This window comes from Halichoeres trimaculatus, unplaced genomic scaffold (assembly GCF_033239565.1).
Source record: "Halichoeres trimaculatus isolate MK-OKI-2021-1 unplaced genomic scaffold, fHalTri1.1 fHalTri1_scaffold_5, whole genome shotgun sequence".
Lineage (NCBI taxonomy): Eukaryota > Metazoa > Chordata > Actinopteri > Labriformes > Labridae > Halichoeres > Halichoeres trimaculatus.
Genome location: NW_027437183.1, coordinates 16,163,309 through 16,186,006, shown reverse-complemented (window position 1 = coordinate 16,186,006; position 22,698 = coordinate 16,163,309). Strand labels below are relative to the sequence as shown.

Sequence of the window (22,698 nt, the reverse complement as noted above, 5' to 3'; positions counted from 1 at the left end):
TGCTGTTTTCCAGTGTGTTTCATGGTTTTCTGCATTAACAAAGTATTTATTCTGTTAAAAAACTTTTGCACAGGGCTTCATTATTTTTTAATGTGGTGCAGCTTAAACAAGAATTAAACCATTAAGATGTGAAATGTGCAGTAAATGTTTCGCAGATAGTTCAAAGCTGTGGGGTTGCCAGATCTGTTGTAGCAACCATGTGCTGCAAACTGTCTGTGTAATCTGTCAAACATTTGATGATCTCTAGAGACCTCTTTAACGTGTGTGTGTGTGTGTGTGTGTGTGTGTGTGTGTGTGTGTGTGTGTGTGTGTGTGTGTGTGTGTGTGTGTGTGTGTGTGTGTGTGTGTGTGTGTATGAGAGAGAGAGAGAGAGAGAGAGAGAGAGAGCCTACTAGTATGTAGTGTGTACAGACTTAATATGTTGAAACAGCCAAACTTATCTTGTCATTCACAAAGAAACCAGAAAGCATTGATCGTCTGTAGCAATACAGTTCATCAACAGATGATGTTTTTAAGTATTTATACAGAAGTTTTTAACTTAAGTTCAATCATTGTGTGTTTCTGCTAACTTACTTATTTCATTACTCATTACCTGATAAAAAAAAAAAACTATACTTCAAATTGATTATGGTTTTAAACAAACAATTTTCAGTGTTTATAGACATTAGGGCATAGAGCTATCACAGCTTTCACTTTTTTGTCTTCCTGTTGTCGAAGCTCATTAAGCTTGAGTGCCCTTGACCTGTAAGTGAAACCTCATCAGGTTACGAAGGATGCTTTACAGCTGATCCTGTTCTCTCACTTGAAACTGTGAAGGGGGGATGAGTATTAATCTACCAAAGTGTGAGGAGTGCATGAGAGGATACACTCTGTTGCACTGTGGAAACAGAAAACAAGCATATTTCAAATGGACTTCAGTCGTTTTGATGACTTTATTTCCATAAAGCAGCTGATAGAGATTGATTTAAGGAAAGTAAGAATAAAAAAAATTAAGTCAAGTTCAATTAAGTGTGAAGCTCAAAGATGGGCTGGGATGAGTTGAAATTTCCAGAGAAGTGCAGAGTTAGCCCACAGAACAGTTACCATCAGCTCTCTTCCTTCTCAGTCGGACAGATAAATATGCTCTGAAGGTTTTTTGGTGACATGATGAGGTTGCATGAAGACAAACAGATCTGTCAACACCTGCATAACAGGGGAAAAGCTGGCTGGCAACCCAGCATACTGAGGCTGCTTGGGAATCTGGCACCATGTGGCGTGAAGCACTTCATCTGAGGAGAGAGTTCTCTCTCAGCTAACAGGACAAAAAAGGAGACTGAGTTAAAAGTGTGCTAACAGTTGAGGAAGTATGTTGTATAACGCAAAAAAAGTGACTTGAGTCTCACTGCTGGCTTGGAATTATGAGACAACTCTTTTTTACATCATGAGATACAGTTTGTCAGTTCCTAATATTAACCATACTGCTTACATAGTATACAGAAACACATGATAAACTTATGCAGCATTATTTTAGAGAGCTTACAATATAATGTTAAACATTTAGTGGGCTCCTGAGCAGCAATGTTAATCGCCCTCGAAATGCTTCTGTTTCGGCCATTTGACTCTCGCACGTCGAATTTTCGAAAAAAAAGAGGGCTCAACAATAGGTTTTCCTTTTTTATAACTTCATTTTAAAAAATTAAAGTTGGAGCATTATCACCTTCTGTAACCCAGACTGATCTCTTATTCAGCAAAACCTTTTTGAATCAGATTTTCTGTGAAAGTCTGAGTGTGGGTCATGGGTTCACAGCATATATCCAGATTTCCTACACCAAGTGTTGTGAGAAAAATGATGAATCATTTGTGGATATGCAGTTAGATTTTTGAGCACAGAAAATATTTGATGCATATTGTGATTTTACAGGCACAATTTTTTGATCCATATCCTTAAAAGTCACCCCTGTATGCTTTCATACCGTCACTTAACTCTAGATTTCAGGGATATCACTTCTACATTTTGTTAATACTTCATAGATTTATCACCCAAATCCTGTTTCAAAGTTTTCAGAAAAGAAGAAAAAATATATATTTTTGTTAATTTGTTGTTTTTTTAATTATAATTTATCTTTTTTTTTGTTATTTATTGTTAGTAGTAGCTTATTTATTTTATTCAGTTTTCTTTGAATTAGTCAATTATGCTATCTAGCTAACAATGTGTAATGTTGTGAGTACAGCCTCGAGGTTTTGGCACCACTCTGACTCTTTGAATACAACTTCCTATCAGTCAGTGGCCTACTTATTATTTAAGGTCACTTGTGGTTCAGATGTGGTTTATACTTGTAATGTATGCAACATGTCTTTACATTTTACAACTTGTAACATGTTCAAGTCCAGTGGTGCTTGTTTCTGGGCTGCTTTCATCCAGAAGGACTGTCAGCACTCACTTCAGCCAACACTGGGCTTCTTGGCCTGCTTGGATCAGCTTTTAGAGCTGACTTAGAAATATCTTAAAATGTTAATGCTGGGTCAAATGTTTAAGCTCTCATTGGTTATCTCCTTCCATTGCTATGTTTGTCCAACAAAACGTGCCTTACAGTGAAGTGCATTGGGCCTTCCTGTGAAACTATAAAATAACAGTTTAAGGGAGAGGGTTCACGTTTTGAATGAAGTAATTTACTGAAAAATGATATATATGTTAAAGTGTTCATGAGGCCCTAAGAAGTAAAAGTGAGTATGGGTTGAAAAAACATTCTAGGTTTGCTATCACTGATACAGTTCAGGATGGACCAGGTTTTTGCTGATCCCCATATAGCTGGACATCAGAAAGCTTTTGCCCCATTATTAGCGACCTGGATCCTGATATGGTGCCTGTCAAAAACCCATTAAGATTCACATTCGTATAGACAAGCCATTTAGATTTTTCACGAAACCTTATCTTAATGACTTAGGAGAGCCTTACTGAAATTAGGCTTCTGCCAACATTTATACACTCTTGATTTTTAATTTGCACATTTTCAAGGCGTCCTCTGTGAATCCAAACCCAGTAACACTCAGCAGTATTACACAGATCACTGTTTTTGTGGGAGATCTGAAAAAGTGTAAAAGTAATTTTGACTAGTTTTCCCTTTATTAGTTTCTGTTTGTTACAGTTCAGTCTTGCTCTGTATTTGAAGTGCAGCTTTATGCTGTGGATCACTAAGGATTGATTCAGGCAATAACTGGCGAAGTCTGATGCAATACTTCTGTGAAAGTTGCATCTAGATTCTTGTCTTTTCCAGTTTTGCCTTTTCTGTGTTTTGTTCCTCCATAATTTTTCCTCTAGCTCCTTGTTTTTAAGTTAAGTTCACCTTTATCACCGGGTTCATCCGCTCCATGCCTTTTGCCGACTCTGTTGCCATGGTAGCTGTCATCGCCCTCTCCTCAGGTTTTCCGCTCTAGTCCTTTGTGTATTTTAATTTTCCTCAACTCATTTTTGAATCAGTTGGCATGGTAACTGATTAGTCACTTTGGCCTTGAGTTTCTGTGGCGGCGTCTCTTTTGATAAATCGATCAGATGTCTCAACCTTTCCTCCCAAGCCATGTGTGAAAACGAACGGGTTACACAACACCTCAGGTCTGACAATGTCAGATTTGTTGTTACACATGCTGTTTGCTTATTATTAATATAATCTCTGTGTGTGTGTGTGTGTGTGTGTGTGTGTGTGTGTGTGTGTGTGTGTATTAGAGAGGTGTTGACTCACTAAGTCATTCGTCAATGGACACGTAGCACCCAGCTCCTGCGTAATCCACAGCAGGAAGACAGCTGAGCCTGTTTTTAACATTCAGGCAGATTTAAATACACACACACACACACACACACACACACACACACACACACACACACACACACACACACACACACACACACACACACACACACACACACACACACACAAGCATTCCTTTTTAGATTCATCATGTGACCTCAGGCATCAGTGATGTCTGACAAACTCATCATTAAGTCGACACCTCAGAGCGTCATGCATCCCCACATTCACACACAGACACCCGTTCAGCTGTCAGACTGTATCTGATCAACTAGAATCATTGCTACGCTGCATCATTTAGAGCATTTGTTTCCCTAAAAATAATAAAGTATATTAATATCAGTCTTTTATGACAAAATGGTGGTTAAAACTGTTTAATTACATTCATTAAAAGCCTTTATACCCTCAGTGTTGTTTCCTCCTGCAAGTATTCACAGGATCTTTGTGACAGGACTTTTAAATGAGCCCAGAGATAAGCCAGTTATTATTTCAATATGCAAACACTTCGTATTAACTAACAGTTTTAATGTTATTACAAGGAGTTGAACTGACACCAGTTGGTTTATGATCTGGTAAATCTAGAAGTCTATCTATCTATCTAAAGGCGAGACTTTTTCAAAGTCACAGGGACTTTAAATGTCTTTTTATTAGTACTGGATGATGCTCATGTATTTTGATTCTTAAAATACATGAATGCCATCATGTGGCCAAGATCCTGAACTGCAGGATGAAAGTAAAGCGCTTAAAGTGACCCTATTGCCTCAGTGGCTTGTAAATATTTTTTTCTGTGTCTGTGACTGGAGCCCCCTGCAGACAAAAATAACTAGAAACCCAGCAGAAGTCATGTGGTCACAGTAAAATTGCATCTCTGATATTTTCATATTTTAAAAATAGCAGCAATAATAAAAGTAACGTTAAATTTTTATCCTTTAACTAGATTTTTATCTACTGCATATCAGGGAAAATTGTTATCAATATAAGAAATATTGGACAGAATGTAAAAAATATGCTTCATCCTCTCATGTTTTTTTATTTTTTATTTTACAGCACATCTAAGCTCACTTACCTAATCTCACTTTTCTAACTGTTATTAACCAAATATAAAAAAAATAACAACAGTGCAGTCCTGTAAATGCAGCAGGTGTAAAAGTCACACTGTGCTGTTTTGGGAAAAATGTTCCCAAAGACCCAGGCTTATCTATCTGATGATTTTGATGTTAATTGTAACAACTGTTCTTTTTTCCTTCACCAGGTGTTGTTGCTGTGAAGGACTCAGTCCCCTTGTCTCCTCTCAAACCTTCAGCTGCACCCACAGACGCAGAGCAACAAAACACCGAAGGAGGAAACTCCACATCAGGCAACGACCTGCAGCCCTCTCGTGTTTCTATGGAAACCTCAAATCTCCGACCTCAGACACCCAAAGCTGAAGACGAAGCAGAGGAGGACAAAGAGGGCAGCGGCCCACTCACCATTTCTGAGCTTGTCTACAAGTCAGTGAAAAACTTTTCTCTGACCCCCTTTCATTACTTGTCTCTTCATTTTATTTAAACAGACCCTATGCATCAACTCAGCGTCTAGCCAGCTCTGTAACCCCCAGCTCAGGCTGCTTGAACTTTACCAGACCTAATTTTTGACGTGTGGCCTGTTGTGTTTCTACTGTACAATTATAAGAAGTCAAGGGCAGACAGAGTGGTGAGGAACGCACTAAATGGTCTTTCATATGTTGCAAGAGGCAGATCCTCCTGGATCATAACTTTCTGTGTCCTGGTGCCCCATGGCACCCAAGAGGACTGAGCACACTACTTGATCATTAATTTAATTTTTTTCTTACTTAACTGTGTGCTCTCACCTCTTATTGCATCATGTTTGAATAGCAGCTGGGGTTACTAGAATGAAAAGTACTCCCTCTTAACCTGATACAGATGGGAACAAAGACTGAGATCATAGCACAGATTTATCCCCCAGGAGTTGGTTAACATTTTTAAAATAGCCACGTGGAAGTGAACTTATACTGTGTATTCAATGAGTTAACATGCAAGTTTTGCATGAATTGAAAAAAAAAATTGGTCAAGAGAGACTCTACAATGATTGAGTTGATATCTGATGACTGCTCGATTAGGAGGCAACTCTGTTCAAGTGTTTCCAACTGTTTTGAGAGAAAGTGAGGCAGAGCGCTGGACTAAACCACTGATAGCAGCAGAAAAATGGACCCATTTGAAGCTTGAATCGAGCCCAGTGATTGGTTTATGAAAGATAATACGAGTCAAATTGGTTGAAAGGGACAATCAGCTGATTAGAGATGGACAGGGATAAGGTGGTGAATGAATTAATAAGCGAGGTATCAAACACTTCTTACTACTTTATCTAGCTTCACTCTAGGCTTGTGTTTTATACTCTGTAAAAGTCCGTTTTCTCACAGATTGGCCTCATAAACTATTCCAACCCATTTACATTCATACACAAATGTCTTGAGAAAAAAAGATGTGTACAACAGATATTATATGAGACTTCACACCATTCATTAGAGATTCTTACCCTCTCCTCTGTAGTCCCTGTGCCAGCATGCTGCCCACCCCTGTGGAGGACGGCCAGGGAGGGGTGGACCTCCTCTTCTCCTCCCCCATGCAGAGCCCTGCCCGCCTGCTAAGGGAGCTCCACGCTGACCCCGACATCCAGGCCCAGTTGGAGGCCGAGCTGGAGCGAGACCGGGCCTACGAACGCACACGGCTGGCGGCGAGGAGCAGAATGAGCGGCGTCCTGAGCAGCAGCCTGCGCCTGCTGTCATCCAACGAGAGGGTCAACACGTGCGTGCTCAGCGTGGCACGCTTCGTTGCTGTGGTAATGGGTGTCCTGCTGGTCACTGTGCCCACACTGCTGCTGCTGTTGGAGTCAGACATTGACGTGTCATTCCTCCACGAGATCCGCCAGACGCCAGAGTTTGAGCAGTTCCACTACGAGTATTACTGCCCACTGCGGCGCTGGATCCTGTGCAGGATCAGTATGGCCATGGAAAACCTGTGGTCAGATTAAGGAGAGAGAAAGAGAAGTCACTGCAGGGGAAAAAAGCATGGCCAAATGTTTGTCTTGACATGTAATTTTATCTTTTATTCAGTCTTTACACTAAGCAAGACTGTCTGCCGATGAGATGAGACAAATTTAGAGCAAACTTTAAAGATTTCCCTCAATGAAAAAGAGAAAGGCTATCAGAGTTTCCAAAATAAGAAATATTGTATCTAATTAAACACCCTGACTGAGGTAGAGTTGGTTCAACTCTTTGGTTCAATTAACAAAAAGATATGAGAGTAAAACGTATTTTGATAAAAGGATCCAATTATCTGTTGAGATAAACATTAATGGCCCGATGAACATAAGAGAGAGGCAAAAAATTCAGCAAGTGTTAAAGGACAAACCTGTTGAGGGGAGAAATTTGTGGTTATGACAGACGAGTGAAGCAACAAACAGGAAGAGTCACACAAAAGATTTAGAAAAGTACAACGAAAATAATGCGAGTTGGTTTGGTTTCAAGTTTTTTGGTTGTTCACTCCTGATGCTGACGAGCTGATGCAATGACTCTGGTATTTATCAACAACTGCTCTGATTGGTCCTCGCCCACAGAGCTGAGCACCTGATTGGTCACAGAGCCTATCAGTCATGACGGAGTAGGTGGGATCAGAGAGATTGATGGATTGATTTGTCACTGAACGCAGAAGTAGCCACCGTCAGAGGTACATTATATATTTAAAAACAAAGGAGAAATATTGATAATTGATACCGATCTCAAAGAAGTTGTTTTTAAGGTTTTGTACATTTTTATGTGATCCAGATCTTTCAGGAATTTTTCAGTCAGAGGATCTACTTTGAGCTTATTTTCAAATTAAGAGTTTACAAAAGATAACTTAAAAAAAAGCAAATTTATCGGGTGATGGGTGTGGATACATTTAAGCTATTTTTTAAGACTACTGTCAGCACTGGTTGACTTGGTAGCACCCTGGGTTTTTCCTACAAAGGCTATAGCACAAATCTTTTACACAGACCACAGATTACAACTGTTTCAGATTATGTGATGTCATTTTAGGAAAAAGAGGGGCAGCAGGAGGGAAAGTTTAGCCTGTCTCTGGTGAGTTTTGTCGAACTTTAAAATGTCTTTTGAACTTAATGTCAGCTTACCCACTAAAGCTACTACTGCATCTTTCTGTGTGTTTTCAGAGAATATGTTAAAATGGTGGAAGTTCATTGAGATTTAGGTAACAGTAAGTAAGTGTAAGATGCCCAGTCAAACAGGTGTGTACAATCAAACCACACCACTGGCTCATGATGGAATAAAAGGTACATTTAATGGCAGCAGACATCTTTCATGCATCATTTTCTAGTGCAAAAAAAAAAAGATGACAGGAGTAAAGCTGCAGATATACTAAACTTCTACAAGCAGATCCTCATTTCAGTCACTAGTCAATCAGGCTAGAAGGGATTTACAGCGATTTGTAAGACATTGCGGCCTGCAGCCTTACGCATCTTATTTCAATAACTGAAAACTGTTTCCAATCATAAACAGAAAACATGGGAGTAGTGTCCCATTTCTAAGTCAGTGACCAACAGGAAAAAGTTCTCTGAAGTGTTAGATTTGGAGGTTATTTAAAGTCAAGGTTTGATGTTTTAGGTTTCGGGGTGAATTGATGTAAAGCTGTGTCAACGGACACTCACTGCTGATGTGGTTGGTAGTTCCCAAAAGATCTATGGCACTGGAGTCAGAGACGGCCATTGAACAGCTAAATGCTGTAATATGTAATATCTCTACATAACCATTGTTACTTTAGACTACCTGTCTGAAAGGGAAGCCCACAAAAACAGATAATATGTTCAAAGAGTGACAGTGAGTTGGATGTTGCATAACATTTAATCAGATTGAAATGAAATGATGCAGTTAAACCATATGTAAAGTGAGAGGTATAAAATCTTAATATATCACTTTGGCCTTGATGATAATTCCACTCATGTTTCAGTTGAAGCAGGGTTTGTTCAACAATGAATAAAACAAGTCCTATGACCCCTCTTTTTGATGCCCTTAAATTAGACCTTGTTCTCTTTCATTGACGGACACACAGCTGAAAATACAGGACAATGAGTGGGCTCCAAAACCTCTGTTTGACACAGAACTTTTGTAGGCTAAGCTCACAGTGTTGTATTTGACAGTACATAAATATGAGGTCAAAGTTTTTCAACCTGTAACTTATGGCCGTTAAGATCGTGTGCCAGCTTACTGCAGCAGCTATTTCCTGTACAGACCATAGACTGTAAAAAAGAATGGACGTCATCTTGCAAGGCTTGCAGTGAGGTCTCCACAAAAACTGCTCCCCCTGGTGGCTGGCTGCAGTATAGGTTAAAAAATCCTGCTTTCCAGCCATTCCAGGAGGGGTGTGGTCAAACTTAAAAAAATTAATACTCCTCGTAGAAATGTTTCTCAGGTCCGATTGTTGTTGTGATTTGAAGATATCATTTGGCTGTCTTGTATTCAAGTCCCCTTTTATCTGAAAAAATTCATTTTTTATTAGTTATAAGAGGTTAAAAACAAGAATTTATGTAACGTTTAATGATGATTGACAGCTGCCGTTCTTGTGTATTTTTTTGGAGGATTGTAAAAAATGTAGTGAGGTAGAGTCCAGAAGTGATTAGACTCTCGAAAGAAAAAGAAAAAAAAATTTGTCATCCAGCTCCACTCAGATTCTCCCAGAATCCCTCATCATCTCTACTGCGCAGACTCTGGCTGCAATTGCTGCCAATGGCTGCGCCTGTGACGGGGGAATTTTGGCTTCAGAACCATACAATGATAAATGGCGAAGCCACACTGTCCACTCTGTATACAGTCTATGGTACAGACCAACGCAGTTCACAGTTTCCAGTGAGAGAACTGTGTCTGTGGGGAAATATCCCTCAGTATCAGCTGTTTTGGTTGCTGAACTTTAATTTGAAAACAGGTTAATTTTTGGAACACTGCAACTTCTCTGACTAAGTAGGGGCAGTTTTTTTGGTATTAGTTTTAAGGACATTTTAAAGTCTACAGCCACCCCAAATGCCACACCACAATTTTATTTGTTTTGTTTTATAAAATTTCACGGAATAAGAAAATATGAAGCATAAAATACAACATAATATAATAAAACAGACTCAGCAGTCACTGCTAAGAGAGAGGAAGTGCTACAGCTGTAAGCACCAGTAGGTAGCCCTTTGAGACTGAGGTCGTGAGTGCTGTCAGCACAAAAACACTTTTAGTGAACACAGGTTTTAACTTAACTCCCCACTGGGCATTTGACTTTATCAGACTCCTGTTGCCCTGCCGAAAACTGCATCATCTCTTTTGGGGACTTCCGGCTATCACAGCAGGACTGTTCAGCGCACAGGCTGTGCTAGGAAATGTAAATGTAGCCTCCGTCGTGGTAGAGCGGTTTTGAGCAGAAGGTCAAAAAGAAATGAGAAATGGCTTGAGATTAAAATACAGCAGATGTTTTATGTTTGTTAACATATTTAAATGTAGTTGGATTTAAAACAACTTCTCAGGAAAGGGCATTAGCAGTTTATCATCAAAATACAAGTATGTGTCTGAGAATATATGTATAAGAAAAAAAAATGCATCTAATCACGTATAGTTTATCCATAACATTCATACATGTCTTGCTATGATGCTATTACGAAACACTGTATGTATATATAATGAGTCTTTATGTACATGTAAACACAGCTGCAGATTATCTGTGTTATTGTAGTCATTTCACCTTACTACAAATGCATCCATGTCTTGATAATGAAAGCATTACTCAAAAGTCTTTACTGTGGGGAGCAGTATCTGCTGTTAGGATATCATAGTTATTTGCTGCTTTGTGACATTTCTGCTGTCACACGAGCAGCAAAAACATGAAGTCCAGATTGGCTAATTAGAGCTATAAAAGCTCCAACACAGTATTTCAGTCATTGTGATAAAAATGAAAGACATGACTCTCCACACTCTTTGACTGCCAGAGAGGCCTCTGCAGTGCACATCGCAATCAAAGTCCTTTCATCATAACCAATCTCATGATATTAGCTGTATTGTTGTGAAACTTTGTAAACTTTATGCATTAACATGTTTTATGCATATAGAAAATATGCAGTATCAACAGAGGCAGGCTTATTTGGGACAAAGCATTTATTTTCCTACTAACAGTTTGTGCACTAAGTTTCAATGCTGAGACCAAGCGAAAGGGCCAAACCACTATGAAGACGTTTCCATTCACAGACACTGAGTTTAACACAGCTTCAGTGAGTGGAGGACGCTGATCAGTATGCACTGCTTAATGACTCACTTCATCCCAGGATAAAAAACAGAGTGGGACATCATTATGTTTAACTGTTGCTCCTTTGGCCTAATCTGTGCACGCAGCAAAATGTAGATATAAAGTACTCACGCTCCGCACAGGCTTCATGTAAACTGCTGTATAGACCTTGTTTGTCCCCAGCTTTTGTACTTACTTTCCCTCCATCATCTTCCTTTAACTAACCTGGGATATATCTCACTTACCTCCCTCTGCTGACCTCTCACTTTAAACCGCATGTCCTCATCTGTAAATAAGTGTTTATAGTTGTCGCTGAAAGAACACTGTGGGTAAAGATTTCCCTTGTTTCTTCCCTCTGCGTGTCTTGTCTGTGTAGAGCAGTCTTAGAAATAGGCTTGGCTGTCTTCATCATTAATTTAGATTACTGCATGTTCTCTATGTTCTTACCGAGAGGAGGAAGATAAAAGATGAAAAAATGAAATACATTTAAGGCCATTCTACATTTGAAATAAGTATAAATAAGCATTTTTCATCTGATCAGTTTTAAAAACAAGATCAAAACACATCATGCAGTGTGCTTTGGTTACATTTTGATCAGTGACTTAACAAGAGCTGCTAATCTTGTTTCTTTTATTCAATCTAAAATAAAAATAATTAAAAAAAATCATTCTGTATCAGCACAAAAGAGAAACTTCACAACAGCTGCTTGATAAAGCTTGGCTTGTTAGCTTCATTGTGCTTTTGCTGTGTGTGTGTGTGAAGAAGCTAAACGCTAACATGCATCTCCATTGCTGACAGAGCATGCTAACAACTGAATTATTAAGATTTTCAGTTAAAGATGTTTTTAAAAGACTAACACTAAACTGAGCAAAGAAGTCAAACTACACCTCAAACCACCACAAACAGCAAAAGGCCTTTTTGTTTCTTAAACTAACACAATGACACTGTAGCATTTTATTAGCTTGTAGCTCATTTATCAGTTAGCAGCCTCTGTCGGTTTGAAAGGGATTTTCTGCCCTTTGAGATTTAGCTCTTGTTTTGAGCTTCTGAACTACTTTTTCCTGTGTTTTACAAACAGCAAAGAGATGGACTAAGAACAACTTTGGTTGCCTGTACGAACATAAAACTGTGATAGACTTCTCTCATCTTCACCACCCACCATGTTGATGTCATATCTGAGATTTTACAGTTTTCTGACACGAGTCAAGTATTTACAAACCTTAAATTATATTCAATGCCTAAGACACAATAATTACTTTTGATTAATTATTTAAGATTTTAAATATTTGAACTCAGGTCGACTATATGCAAAACTATTGGACATCACACGGTATCAGAGAAAAATAAGTATATTATTTCAGTGTTTTGTGGGCATGTACAGTAGCAGACTCTCTTGCACGGTCACTTTGTTGTTTTTGACAGTTGAGTCAGACTGATTGTTTAGTTAGTTTATTAGTTAGAAAATTTTATTTTTTTGTCAGTCTCTTTTAATAAGAAACTCTGGGAGATTTAATTTAAGAAGATTCAGAAAAAAAAAATCTCCAAGTAATGACCCCCATGTCTACTGGGACAACCAAGCCTTATGAACTTTGTGAAGTGAAAAATTTGAATGTTTATATGTTAAAAAGAGAAAACATGGATTGTTTTATATGTTAATACTGCCACAATAAAGCTCTCTGATGAATATATATATATTGAAACATGATGGGAAATGTGACTTTTTACATGACTCTGTCAATTTATTTAAAACTTGTATTACTTATTCCATTGAATCAGTTTATCATGAGGCAGCACCCCAAAGAGAAACATTTGCGTCAATTGCTCGTATGTAAACAGTGAAATCTTTGTCTCCATCTTGTGGGGTAAATGTGACATAGACTATGTTTAAGTGTCTCTATAGTGATCAGCTTAAGATTTCTGGGATATAAGGAGTGTTCAAAACTTGACTATGGAGAGGTGGCTGTTTAGTTGGAACAGGGCTTACAGCAGAGAAAGTTCTTGGAGAAAGTAACTACTACATGAAGCATTAAACTGAAAAACCAAAGGAAATCTGTGGGGTAAGACCGATTGTACCATAGCTGCTGATTTACTCATCTTACAGCTACAAGGAAAATATTACACAGTCAAAGAATGAGCTCAGTCTAGTATAGCAATATGTTTAATAATATGTTGCAATGTGTTTTGCTTCCTCTGTTTCAGCTGCAAGTTTATTCATGATGGCTAATACCACAGGAAGCAAGCAAACAACTCGTCCACATATTTCAACAAGAAATAGAGTCTTGAACTTTTAGGTGCAATAGTTTGACCATGTGTTAAGGAGAAAAGAATATATAAACTACAGATGACTTTTAAAGTAGGAAATAAGACCATGGAGAGCCATTCGGCTTCAAGAGCAAGTTTCTCTTGGTCAGAACTACTGGAAGATTCTGGGAGTCAAAGGCAGATCAAGAACCAGGAGCTGAGTCTTAACCTCCTCTGTGAGTCTCTGTTCAGTGAGCGGCAGAAGCTGAGGCAGGTGCTGGACTGGACTCACGCTTTCCTCAGCAAAGGGTCAGAGGTTCACAGTGAGTTCTGCAGAGCTGAGAGTTTGATGCTGGCTGATGAAAAGGAGGGAAAATTACCGTCATACGATTGTCTATCTGCTGCTAAATACCAACATGTCTCCTGTGATGCAGGCAGTGGTGTGTTTTTGGGAGCAGGAGACGATATGGAGGAAGTTTGGAAACTAAAATCAAATAAGCCTCTTTGTTCATATGCAAAAGCTCATCTCATCCAGATTTCCTCTACTTCACAAAAACATGAGGTTACTTGCCCAAAAAATATGAGAAGTACGGAGCTACTGGATGTAACCTTCAAACAGACTGTGAGCCAAGACAACAAGAGCAAAACCTCTCCAAAGGATTGCACATCAAGCTGTAACAGCACCTACGTAGTATGTAAAGAAAGAGAAATATCAGGATCGGAGGTGGAGCCCACTGATCTAAAGTTTGAGAAGACGATACGGACAAAGAAAAGTACTGAAAAGGAGAAAACGGAGGATGCTCACATGAGGGAGCTGCTTAAGGAACAAGATTCTAGTCCAGCGTTTGTATTATCTGCAAGGAATCAGAGGAATCAAGATACGTGCAAGGACAAACTCATAAACAGTTTTGAAACTACCCAGGGAATGAGGGAGATGACTTCAAGCCTCAGTAATTTCAAAATACCACAAACTCTGACTGTACATGAGCAGTACCAGCTCTGTGTGGATCAGCTCTGTGACCTGGGAGTAAGACAGAGGGAAGAAACAAAACCTGTATGCCTCATAAAGTCACCTGTTCAAGAAGGAAAGACTTCTGAACAAACCTCTTCAAATCCTGACAACAAACCTCTGATTAAAGTCAAGAGCAAGTTATCCATGAACAAAGAGATGAAGAAACCTAGTCCAGATGACACAAAATACATTAAAAAGATGGCAGCACTTGAACATGGACGAATTAAATATCGTGACAACCTGAGAGACAGAGTTAAAAGCAAAACCCGTTTAGACCCTGACAGTAAGAAATGTAACAAATCAATTAAACAAATGACAGAAGCGACAACCTCAACAGACTGCCCCATAAGCATTTCTGTGGAGCAGCAGGAAACTGATGATGATGATGGTGTCTCTACTTTGAAGAAGAGGACTTCATTCATCATTAACCAAGGTAAGAAAGAAAAAAAATCAAATTCAGTCACAGCAGTCATTTAGTTTGCTTCCTGCACCACTTCTGTCTTTGTATCTCAGTTTAGGATGGACAGTCAATACTAAACCATGTACTGAAACCAAGTCGTTCATAACTTTAAGTTTCTATTAGGAACTTTTAGTTTGAGTCGATTTTGGCGCCACCTGTGGACCAAGCACCTGTTCTCTTTGCCAACCTTATTTAACAAACAAAAGAAACTTCCATTAACTAAACAATAATCACTTTTGAAGCTACTGTGAAAAACTTTTAGGTTGTGCAAGTTTTGGTGGCTCTTGTTGACAGAGCTGTATCATTAATCTTTTTGTTTACATTTTGCCAGAGTTATTTGTCAACAAAAAGCCAAATTTATCACCCAACAAGAAACTTTGATGTGGGAAAAGTTTTCAGAAAGTCCATTTTAACAGAATGACTTTATTTGACACCCACCCTGCAGCAGCAGGTTCAAGCAGGACAAGTTAAAATATCCTCACAGGAGATTTTAAAACATTTCTTGATTCCTTGGTTTTTATTAGCACCTCACTGTTGGATTAGACTTGTCCTTTGCCTTGCACTAAGTCATAATAGTCAGTATTTTGAGTGCAGGCCTGTGTGTCAGTGTTCCTCTCCTGTTAAATGTCTTGTGTGCCTCTGTCTGTGTTTAGGTTTGTGTCCAAAGCGGAAAGGACAAAATCCAGGTGTCAAGCACTACTTTAGAGGTGTCAAAGGTCAAAAGATAAAAGCTGAGGGTGGAGGAGCTTCACTGGGACTCTGTGAAAAGTCAAGTGGTCACCTGGCCTCTTCAACTGAAAATGAAATTTTTCAAAGGTAACAAAGTGCCAAATACATGCAGATCAATATGTTCACGCTACTTTACTATCAGAAACAAATTACTCCTCCTCTCTTCCCTCACTCACTCATTTTCAGTTTTATGTACAAGTTTACAAATAAGGACGTTTTCTCCTGCAGACCTAAGTCATCACAAGAAAACAGACAAACAGACAGACACCAAGTCAAACCAGCTCCAGCCTGCAGAAAACCCCTCCAATGTACAACACCAACAGAGACACAAACAGCTCTGTATGATGGCCCTACACCATTAGTCCTTTCTGTTGGTGAGTTCATAAGCAACATCAAATACTGATTTCTAGGAAGTCACACAAACAGACGCAGTGAAACAAGTTCATACAGTGTCATAAGACTAAAAGGGGTTTTCTTTTAAGTTGAAAGAGCTCTCTGTACATGTTCTGATCTTGTCTTACAATGAATACAACTATGTAACTTAGATTTGATCTGTGGTTAAATTAGGGCTTTTTGTCAAGATATTTATGTAATAACTGTCTGTAGAAAACAGTGTACGAAATCATTATAAACCTTATTTTTTTAATTAACAGGTGTACGGCAATGTGACCTAACTGCCTACAAATACAGTGTAAGAAAACTTTTCTTTCTCTTTGAGAACCCTGGACAGCATCTTTGAACAGAAGTACTTTGGGTTTCTTAAAAAGATCAGTTTGATTTGACTGTAGTAAAAAAAACAGTCTCAGCTGTAGTTGCATGTTGTTGTTGGTCCTACTCTCAGCCAGCAGGTGTTGCTGTTGGTGAGCACTGCTCGTCTCTGCCTGATGAGGTGTGGCTGTCCATCCTGTCACTGCTGCCGCTCAGGGATCTGTGCAGAGTGATGCAGGTCTGCAGACGTCTGCTCACACTGGCTACGGATCACACACTCTGTGAGTCAGCCTGCTCAGCTGTTAACACTCAAACTGTTCAAGAAAAAAGGTCTGTCGATGGTGTGAGACTTTGACTGCTGAGCTGACAGCTGGAAATGTACTGATATTTTCTTTTAATTGCCAAGGAGGTTATGTTTTTGGAAGAGTTTGTCTGTTTGTTTGTTTGTTTGTTTGTCTATGAACAACATAACACAAAAACTAACAAACAGGTCTTGATGAAATTTTCAAGAGATGTTCAAAATGTGATAAGGAAGAAGTGATTAAATTTTGGAGGTGATCCAGATCACCTTCTGGATCCAGGATTTTTTTAAAAAGAGTCTTTATCATTGTGAGATAGGGCCATTTTCATCATATGTGTATATAACTCCATGATGAATGGTCGGATTGCTTTGCAAAACAATACAAGACAAGGTCTCCATAACTTCTGACAGATGTAAAAGTACGATCCATATCCTGACAATGTTCTGGATATTAAGATCTAGAATATGAAATTTGTACTGGGTTGTCATAATTTTCAACACTGTCAGGTAACAAATTATTGTACAAACCTGCAACTAACACCAAATTGTAGCAGAAAGTCTGCTGAAAGGGAGTATAACATTAAAGTAGGACTCAAGTGTTGCATTACTATTGCAATATGCTTGGCAGAGGTCTGTGCTCTCTGAGTGCTTTTCTAGTTTTAAATTAAGTAATGCTTTTAAAACATTATTATGTTAAAACGCTGAACACAGCATTTCAACCTATAGAAATCCAACTTAATTTGCAATTGGGTTTGTTTGTTTTCTGTGTCAAGTCAATCACCCACAATATACAATCAGTATTACCTCTCAGCAAGGCCTCAGTACTACCCATGTCATGTGTGTAGAGTTGCTGTACGGTAAGACTCCCAAACCTCTGAAAAATTATAACTGATAACATTCACTCTCAGCCTGTTACATAAGTGGAATGTCCTAAACTTTTCCAGGTAGGATTTTTAGTGTGTGGTTGTGTGTGTGTGTGTGTGTGTGTGTGTGTGTGTGTGTGTGTGTGTGTGTGTGTGTGTGTGTGTGTGTGTGTGTGTGTGTGTGTGTGTGTGTGTGTGTGTGTGTGTGGCAGCACATGGTGAATTCACATGATGTAACTCCAGCACTGGGGAGTCCTGCACCACTCCCCTGACAAACACATAGTGTGATAACTCTGAGCTGAACATGATCTCACCATTCAAACTATAGATCACTGATTCACCTCAGCTGCTTCATACAATCAGCTCAAAATCTCTTTCTTCCTCTCGGTGAAGGGAGAGCTGTGCGGGTCGAGGACGCCACCCTGGGGGAGCATTGGCTCCTCTCTGTGGGCAGACGTCGCCCTCGCAGTCTGAGTCTGTACAGCTGCAGTGGACCCTCTCTCCCCTCGTGTGCACTGGAGAAGTTTTTCACACTGTGCAGAAACACTCTGGAGGTAAAACTGAAGACACAGCTGACTTGACTTTTGTGATCTGCTTGCACAACTCTTCAAGGCAGTGTTGGGTTGAGGTTCAACATCATATGACTTCACTGCAAGGCCCTCAAGACTTCTCAAATCAATTAGCTACAACCCTGTCTTTTCCAGGAACGCTATTCTTGATCCGCCAATGACCCACATTTTTCATTCTTTTATGGAGCTCACACCCTGTATCCATCTGTCTTCAATTACTGATATTAAAACATACACAAACATAGTTCCTAAAGTGTCACTGGAGCAGCATCATCACCTGTTAACAAATTACATAATATGTACACTGCTTATCAGATTGGCTAGACCATATTTCAGTCCCCGAGCTCAGAGAGCATATTCTTTTAAGAACAGTTAACACAGGGAAAAGTCTTGTCATACACTAAATGGATCCATGTGATGTTTGGCAGATAACAATGAACAGGTTGTGAATGTCAGGTGTAACAGTGTTACCTAAAGTGTTATGAAATGTCTGTCAGGTGTGGACCATAAGAAGATGTGTTGATTACCACAGCATCATCTGATCGGGATCCTTGAGTAGAATAACACAACAGCCATTAAAAAAATATGAAAGCATGAAGACAAGTTAGGAAAATCACACACCATCATCTACATTATGTATTGTAAAGCTGAATTCTTTGAAGTCTATTTGCATCCTAACCTTTCAGATATCAAGAACTACCAAGAAATGACATGATACAGAGCGATAACGCATTTCTTTAAGACTGTGAAAAGTCATTAATCAGCTGATGTCACATGAACACTTGCTCTAGTTCTTCCTTTTTTTAATGTTACAAATAAATTATATAAGTTTCTTTCAGGAAATCCAGGTCACACGTTGCACTGGTTCTGGTCTCTGCAGTGACCAGATAATGTCACTGATTGGCCAGCTGTGTGATCATGTGACCAGTGTGGATGTGAGCTGGAGTGGAGCAACAGACGCAGGAGTCAAAGCGCTGAGTGAATGCTGTCCAGGGTCAGACACACAAACTCACACACAAAGAGTCAAACTGATAGACAATTTGCAACACATTAGAAAAATAATAAGTGTAAGGTTGCAGCTGAAATACTCTGGCCATTTTACAAATACATTTGTTCACTCAGTATTACAATGACTCTGTACCAGCATCCAGATAAATGAAAAAGTTTGTCAACAGTCCTCCTTTATCAATCTCTCCTGTAGGCTGAGACTAAAATCTGTCATCTTAAATGGCTGTCAGATCACTGATGGCCCCACAATAAAACTCATCGAGAAACACAAAGAAAGGTCAGTGTGAGTGCATCTGTATTAATTCCTGATTTCTAAAAATACCACGGCTTGTATAATCATTCATATTAGGGCACCTTGAAGCAACAAGTTGCCCATTAAAATAATGATATGGCAATACAGCAATACATATACATCAAACGTTGTGTCATTATACAGTGATACTATATATATATATATATTATTCCACTTTGGTTGGTTTCTCTGAGCTAAAAATGGACAAATAATTTTGGGGTCAGTGTGTAAAACATACTTGGAGCACTGTATTCACTCAGTAACAACATCAGTGTTTTGTACAAGCCTGTTGACAATTGTTTAACATAAATTAGGATGACAAAATATTACTGCATCAATATTAAATGCGACCAAAATATCCCTCACATGAAGTATGCATTTAGATATGCTTCTTTGTCTGGGTTGCTGTCAACAACATGCACATCCAGCACTGAAGTTTCTGGGAGACGTGAAACACCATCAGCTTTAAACCCATCTTGGGGCTGTTGTTTTTGGCTCCTCCAGCTAAAAAGTGTATTTGTATTCCAGCTGGTTTGGATTTAACAATCAGATTTTCATATTCAGCGGTAATGAATAATTTTTCTTTCTTTAATCATAACGTGCTGTAAATCTCTTTCTAATTATGTCTGAATAAAAGTGTTTTCCTGTCAGTCTACGTAGGTTGGAGGTGTTTGGTTGTCAGTTCCTCACTCCATCCTTCCTAAAAACAACATATGAGGTACTTAATTTGAAAAGTACTCACACCATATTCTCCAGTTAGACTGCACATGTATGTAATGTTTTTATGTGTCTTAGATTTGTCCCAGTCTCCAACATCTGAACATCGGACAAGTGCCGAAAGTCAACGAAGATTGTCTCTCTGTTATGACATCCCAGCTTAAGTATCTTATTTCACTAAATCTCACTGGACTACAAGCAGTGAGTTCATTATAAACAAAAGATGATTCTGGCTTTGAAATTTTAAACACTCTCTGTCTTCAAAGTCTTTGCTTATTTCGATTTTCTAAACGTGCTCTGTGAATTTGACTCATTGTTACAGGTTTCTGATGCCACAGTGGACACTTTACTTCAGAACTGCATTAAACTTCAAAGTCTGACCCTCAGCTCATGTCCTGGTGTCACCGATCTTACACTGTACAGCATCAGCAGATACACACCTCTTATCAAGTACATTCACACACAAAGCTATGCATGTCAAGTGTGGTTACCCACATCACTGAATTTTCAGTGTAGTGAAGCTAAAAATCCAATCTAAATCCAAAATCCTGATTTCAATCATATATGTTTAGTTTTTGTTAGTCTGCTCATCCTTTCGTCGTGGTTTGATTCTTTTGTTTGTGTGTCAGGGCCCTGGATGTGAGTGGCTGTAAAGCAGTAACAGATGCAGGTGTTGAGTCTCTGTCTGTGGGATGTAGACGACTTCGGCAGCTGGATCTCAGCTCAACCAACACGGGGAACAGAGGGTACAACACTAAAGATTTAATTATCATTCCCTGTGTGCTTCTCGTATAATTATCCTGGGATTTGAAATGATTTTATTTCATCACTTTTTATTAGACCTGATTAACAAATAGGAAAAAAATGTGTTTGAGACTTAAATTGTGAAAAATGTTATTGTTTGGGTATAGACAGAACAGGGTCATTCTCACTTGACAGCTATTGAATATATTTTCCATTCTGCAGTACAATGAAACTGTTGAGGAAATCTGAAGTAAGATGATTAGATGATTAGTCCGATGATTAGTGTTAACATTTATGTTATGTAAGGGCTAATGATGATTACCAAACTGAAAATGATCAGTAAAGTTTACTGTACTTAAAGAAATTGTGTTGTCACACAGGGTTGATCTGCTGGCCAATTACAACAATGAACACCTTGAAACTGTAAAACTGAGTTTCTGCCACATCAGCTCAGAAAATATACTGAAGCTCTGCAGGCGCTGCAAAAGGTAAACATTTCTATCAGTTGAGCCACTTGCATGAAAGACATGAGAAAGAAAAACATATGATCTGTGCTCAAGAGGTTTTGTCAGCAAGTGTTGGCCCTGGGAGAAAAAAAAACTTTTTAAAATAATAAATTAATATTTAATTTGTTTCTTTTCATTAAAACCCAACCGTATTATAACCTGAATACTCTTCAGAAAAAAAGCTGATAAATGTGATGAAAGTCTGTGAAACTTTCATTTGGTATAAGAGAGCAGACATGCCGGCCACAGCTCGCTCTCTTGATGACGATGAACACAGTGTGAGAAAAGCAGCTCTGAACTGCCAACCATGAAAACAATGACTGTCTGTGTGGTGGGGTACTTAAACAGATCAGCTGCTGTAATTAGAAAAAGAGTTGAACTATCTTTACAGATGCAGCAAATGTTACCCACACCAAAACTGTGTGATAATATTCTTCTGTAACATATGTACACGTGTGCTGTTTTCATGTTGTTGTTTTTTCTCTGCATAGGTTGAAGGTGCTCCATCTCTACAGCTGTGCTCATGTCCCATCTGAGAGAGAGATCAGACGAGTTAATGCTGCTGTTAAAGTCCAACCTGTGCCCTCACACAGACATCTGCACAAAACTGGACAAAAACACACAACACAGTCACACAATGACTGAGCAACATTATAAGATAATGTGTGTGTGTGTGGACCTCCAAGCCAGTCTTTAAAGGAAGAGTACAGAATCACCTGCAGAAAATCTTCTTTAACAAGAGATATGGAAGATTTCCTCAAAGCCTTATCGATCATGTTTCCATCGAAGATTTTTTTCAAATTTGATGATATTTAAAATGCAGATTATCATCAAACGTTGTGTCATTATACAGTGATACTAAGGATCCACTATTTAACAAATCCAGATAAAGAAAAAACAAAAGTTGTATCGTGGTCAAAGGAATAGAATAGAATAGAATAGAATAGAATAGAATAGTCTTTATTGACCCCCCCCCCCCCAAAAAAAATAATAATAATAATAATAAAAATAAATAAATAAATAAATAAATAAATAAAATAAAAATAAAATAAAATAAAAATAAATCAATAAATAAATTAATAAATAAAATTAAATTAAGTAAAAATAAATGGGTAAATGTATGTGTAACTGCAGATTACACCATTCAAAGTCCTGAATGCAATAATGACAATAGTAGGAAATTTAAATAAGAACCAAAATTAAGAAACTCAAAAAAAAAAAAAAAAATCACTATGTGAGCTTGAACAAAATAAGTACAAGAAGTATAATTATGGAAAAGAAAACTCTACTGGATAATCAGTATTCACCAGGTTTTATTAAAGTTGTTCCTGCTACCTATGAACCATTTTGTCTTTGGGTTTACTGAACTTCTGTATTAATGTATGTTTTTTTATATTCTGGCTACTTAAATAACTTTCCTGAACTGTTAATTCACGCTACACCAATGCATCATTTTAGTTAT

At 38.5% G+C, this 22,698-nt stretch overlaps 2 protein-coding genes across 7 annotated transcripts in view; both read left to right on the top strand.

Moving 5' to 3' along the window:
* The window catches only part of frmd3 (FERM domain containing 3), a 64,818-nt gene extending 52,065 nt beyond the window's left edge, over positions 1-12,753 (top strand). For all 4 annotated transcript variants that reach the window (XM_074670162.1, XM_074670163.1, XM_074670161.1 and 1 more), the window contains 2 exons: positions 5,035-5,272; positions 6,332-12,753. In XM_074670162.1, coding sequence (XP_074526263.1) covers positions 5,035-5,272; positions 6,332-6,812 — 719 coding nt within the window. In that variant the 3' untranslated portion in view covers positions 6,813-12,753. The remainder of the gene's footprint in view (positions 1-5,034; positions 5,273-6,331) is intronic.
* A 250-nt stretch (positions 12,754-13,003) lies between these two features.
* Positions 13,004-22,145, top strand: LOC141790745 (uncharacterized). 3 transcript variants are annotated; one of them, XR_012598279.1, is made up of 9 exons: positions 13,004-13,143; positions 13,286-14,772; positions 15,453-15,615; positions 15,757-15,902; positions 16,182-16,219; positions 16,370-16,517; positions 17,794-17,954; positions 20,616-20,732; positions 21,111-21,208. XR_012598279.1 is itself a non-coding variant. In XM_074670815.1 (8 exons), the coding sequence occupies exons 1-8, from the start codon at positions 18,776-18,778 to the stop codon at positions 21,879-21,881; spliced, it is 969 nt and encodes a 322-aa protein (XP_074526916.1). In that variant the 5' UTR covers positions 17,827-18,775; the 3' UTR covers positions 21,882-22,145. The 3 variants fall into 3 exon arrangements, 2 of the variants coding, with proteins under 2 accessions (XP_074526915.1, XP_074526916.1); XM_074670815.1 differs by lacking the exons at positions 13,004-13,143; positions 13,286-14,772; positions 15,453-15,615; ... (1 more) ...; positions 16,182-16,219; positions 16,370-16,517 and adding exons at positions 19,171-19,254; positions 19,921-19,987; positions 20,065-20,187; positions 20,309-20,436; positions 21,728-22,145 and having other exon boundaries at positions 17,827-18,963; positions 21,111-21,218; XM_074670814.1 differs by lacking the exons at positions 20,616-20,732; positions 21,111-21,208 and having other exon boundaries at positions 17,794-18,760.
* Positions 22,146-22,698: the final 553 nt, after the last annotated feature.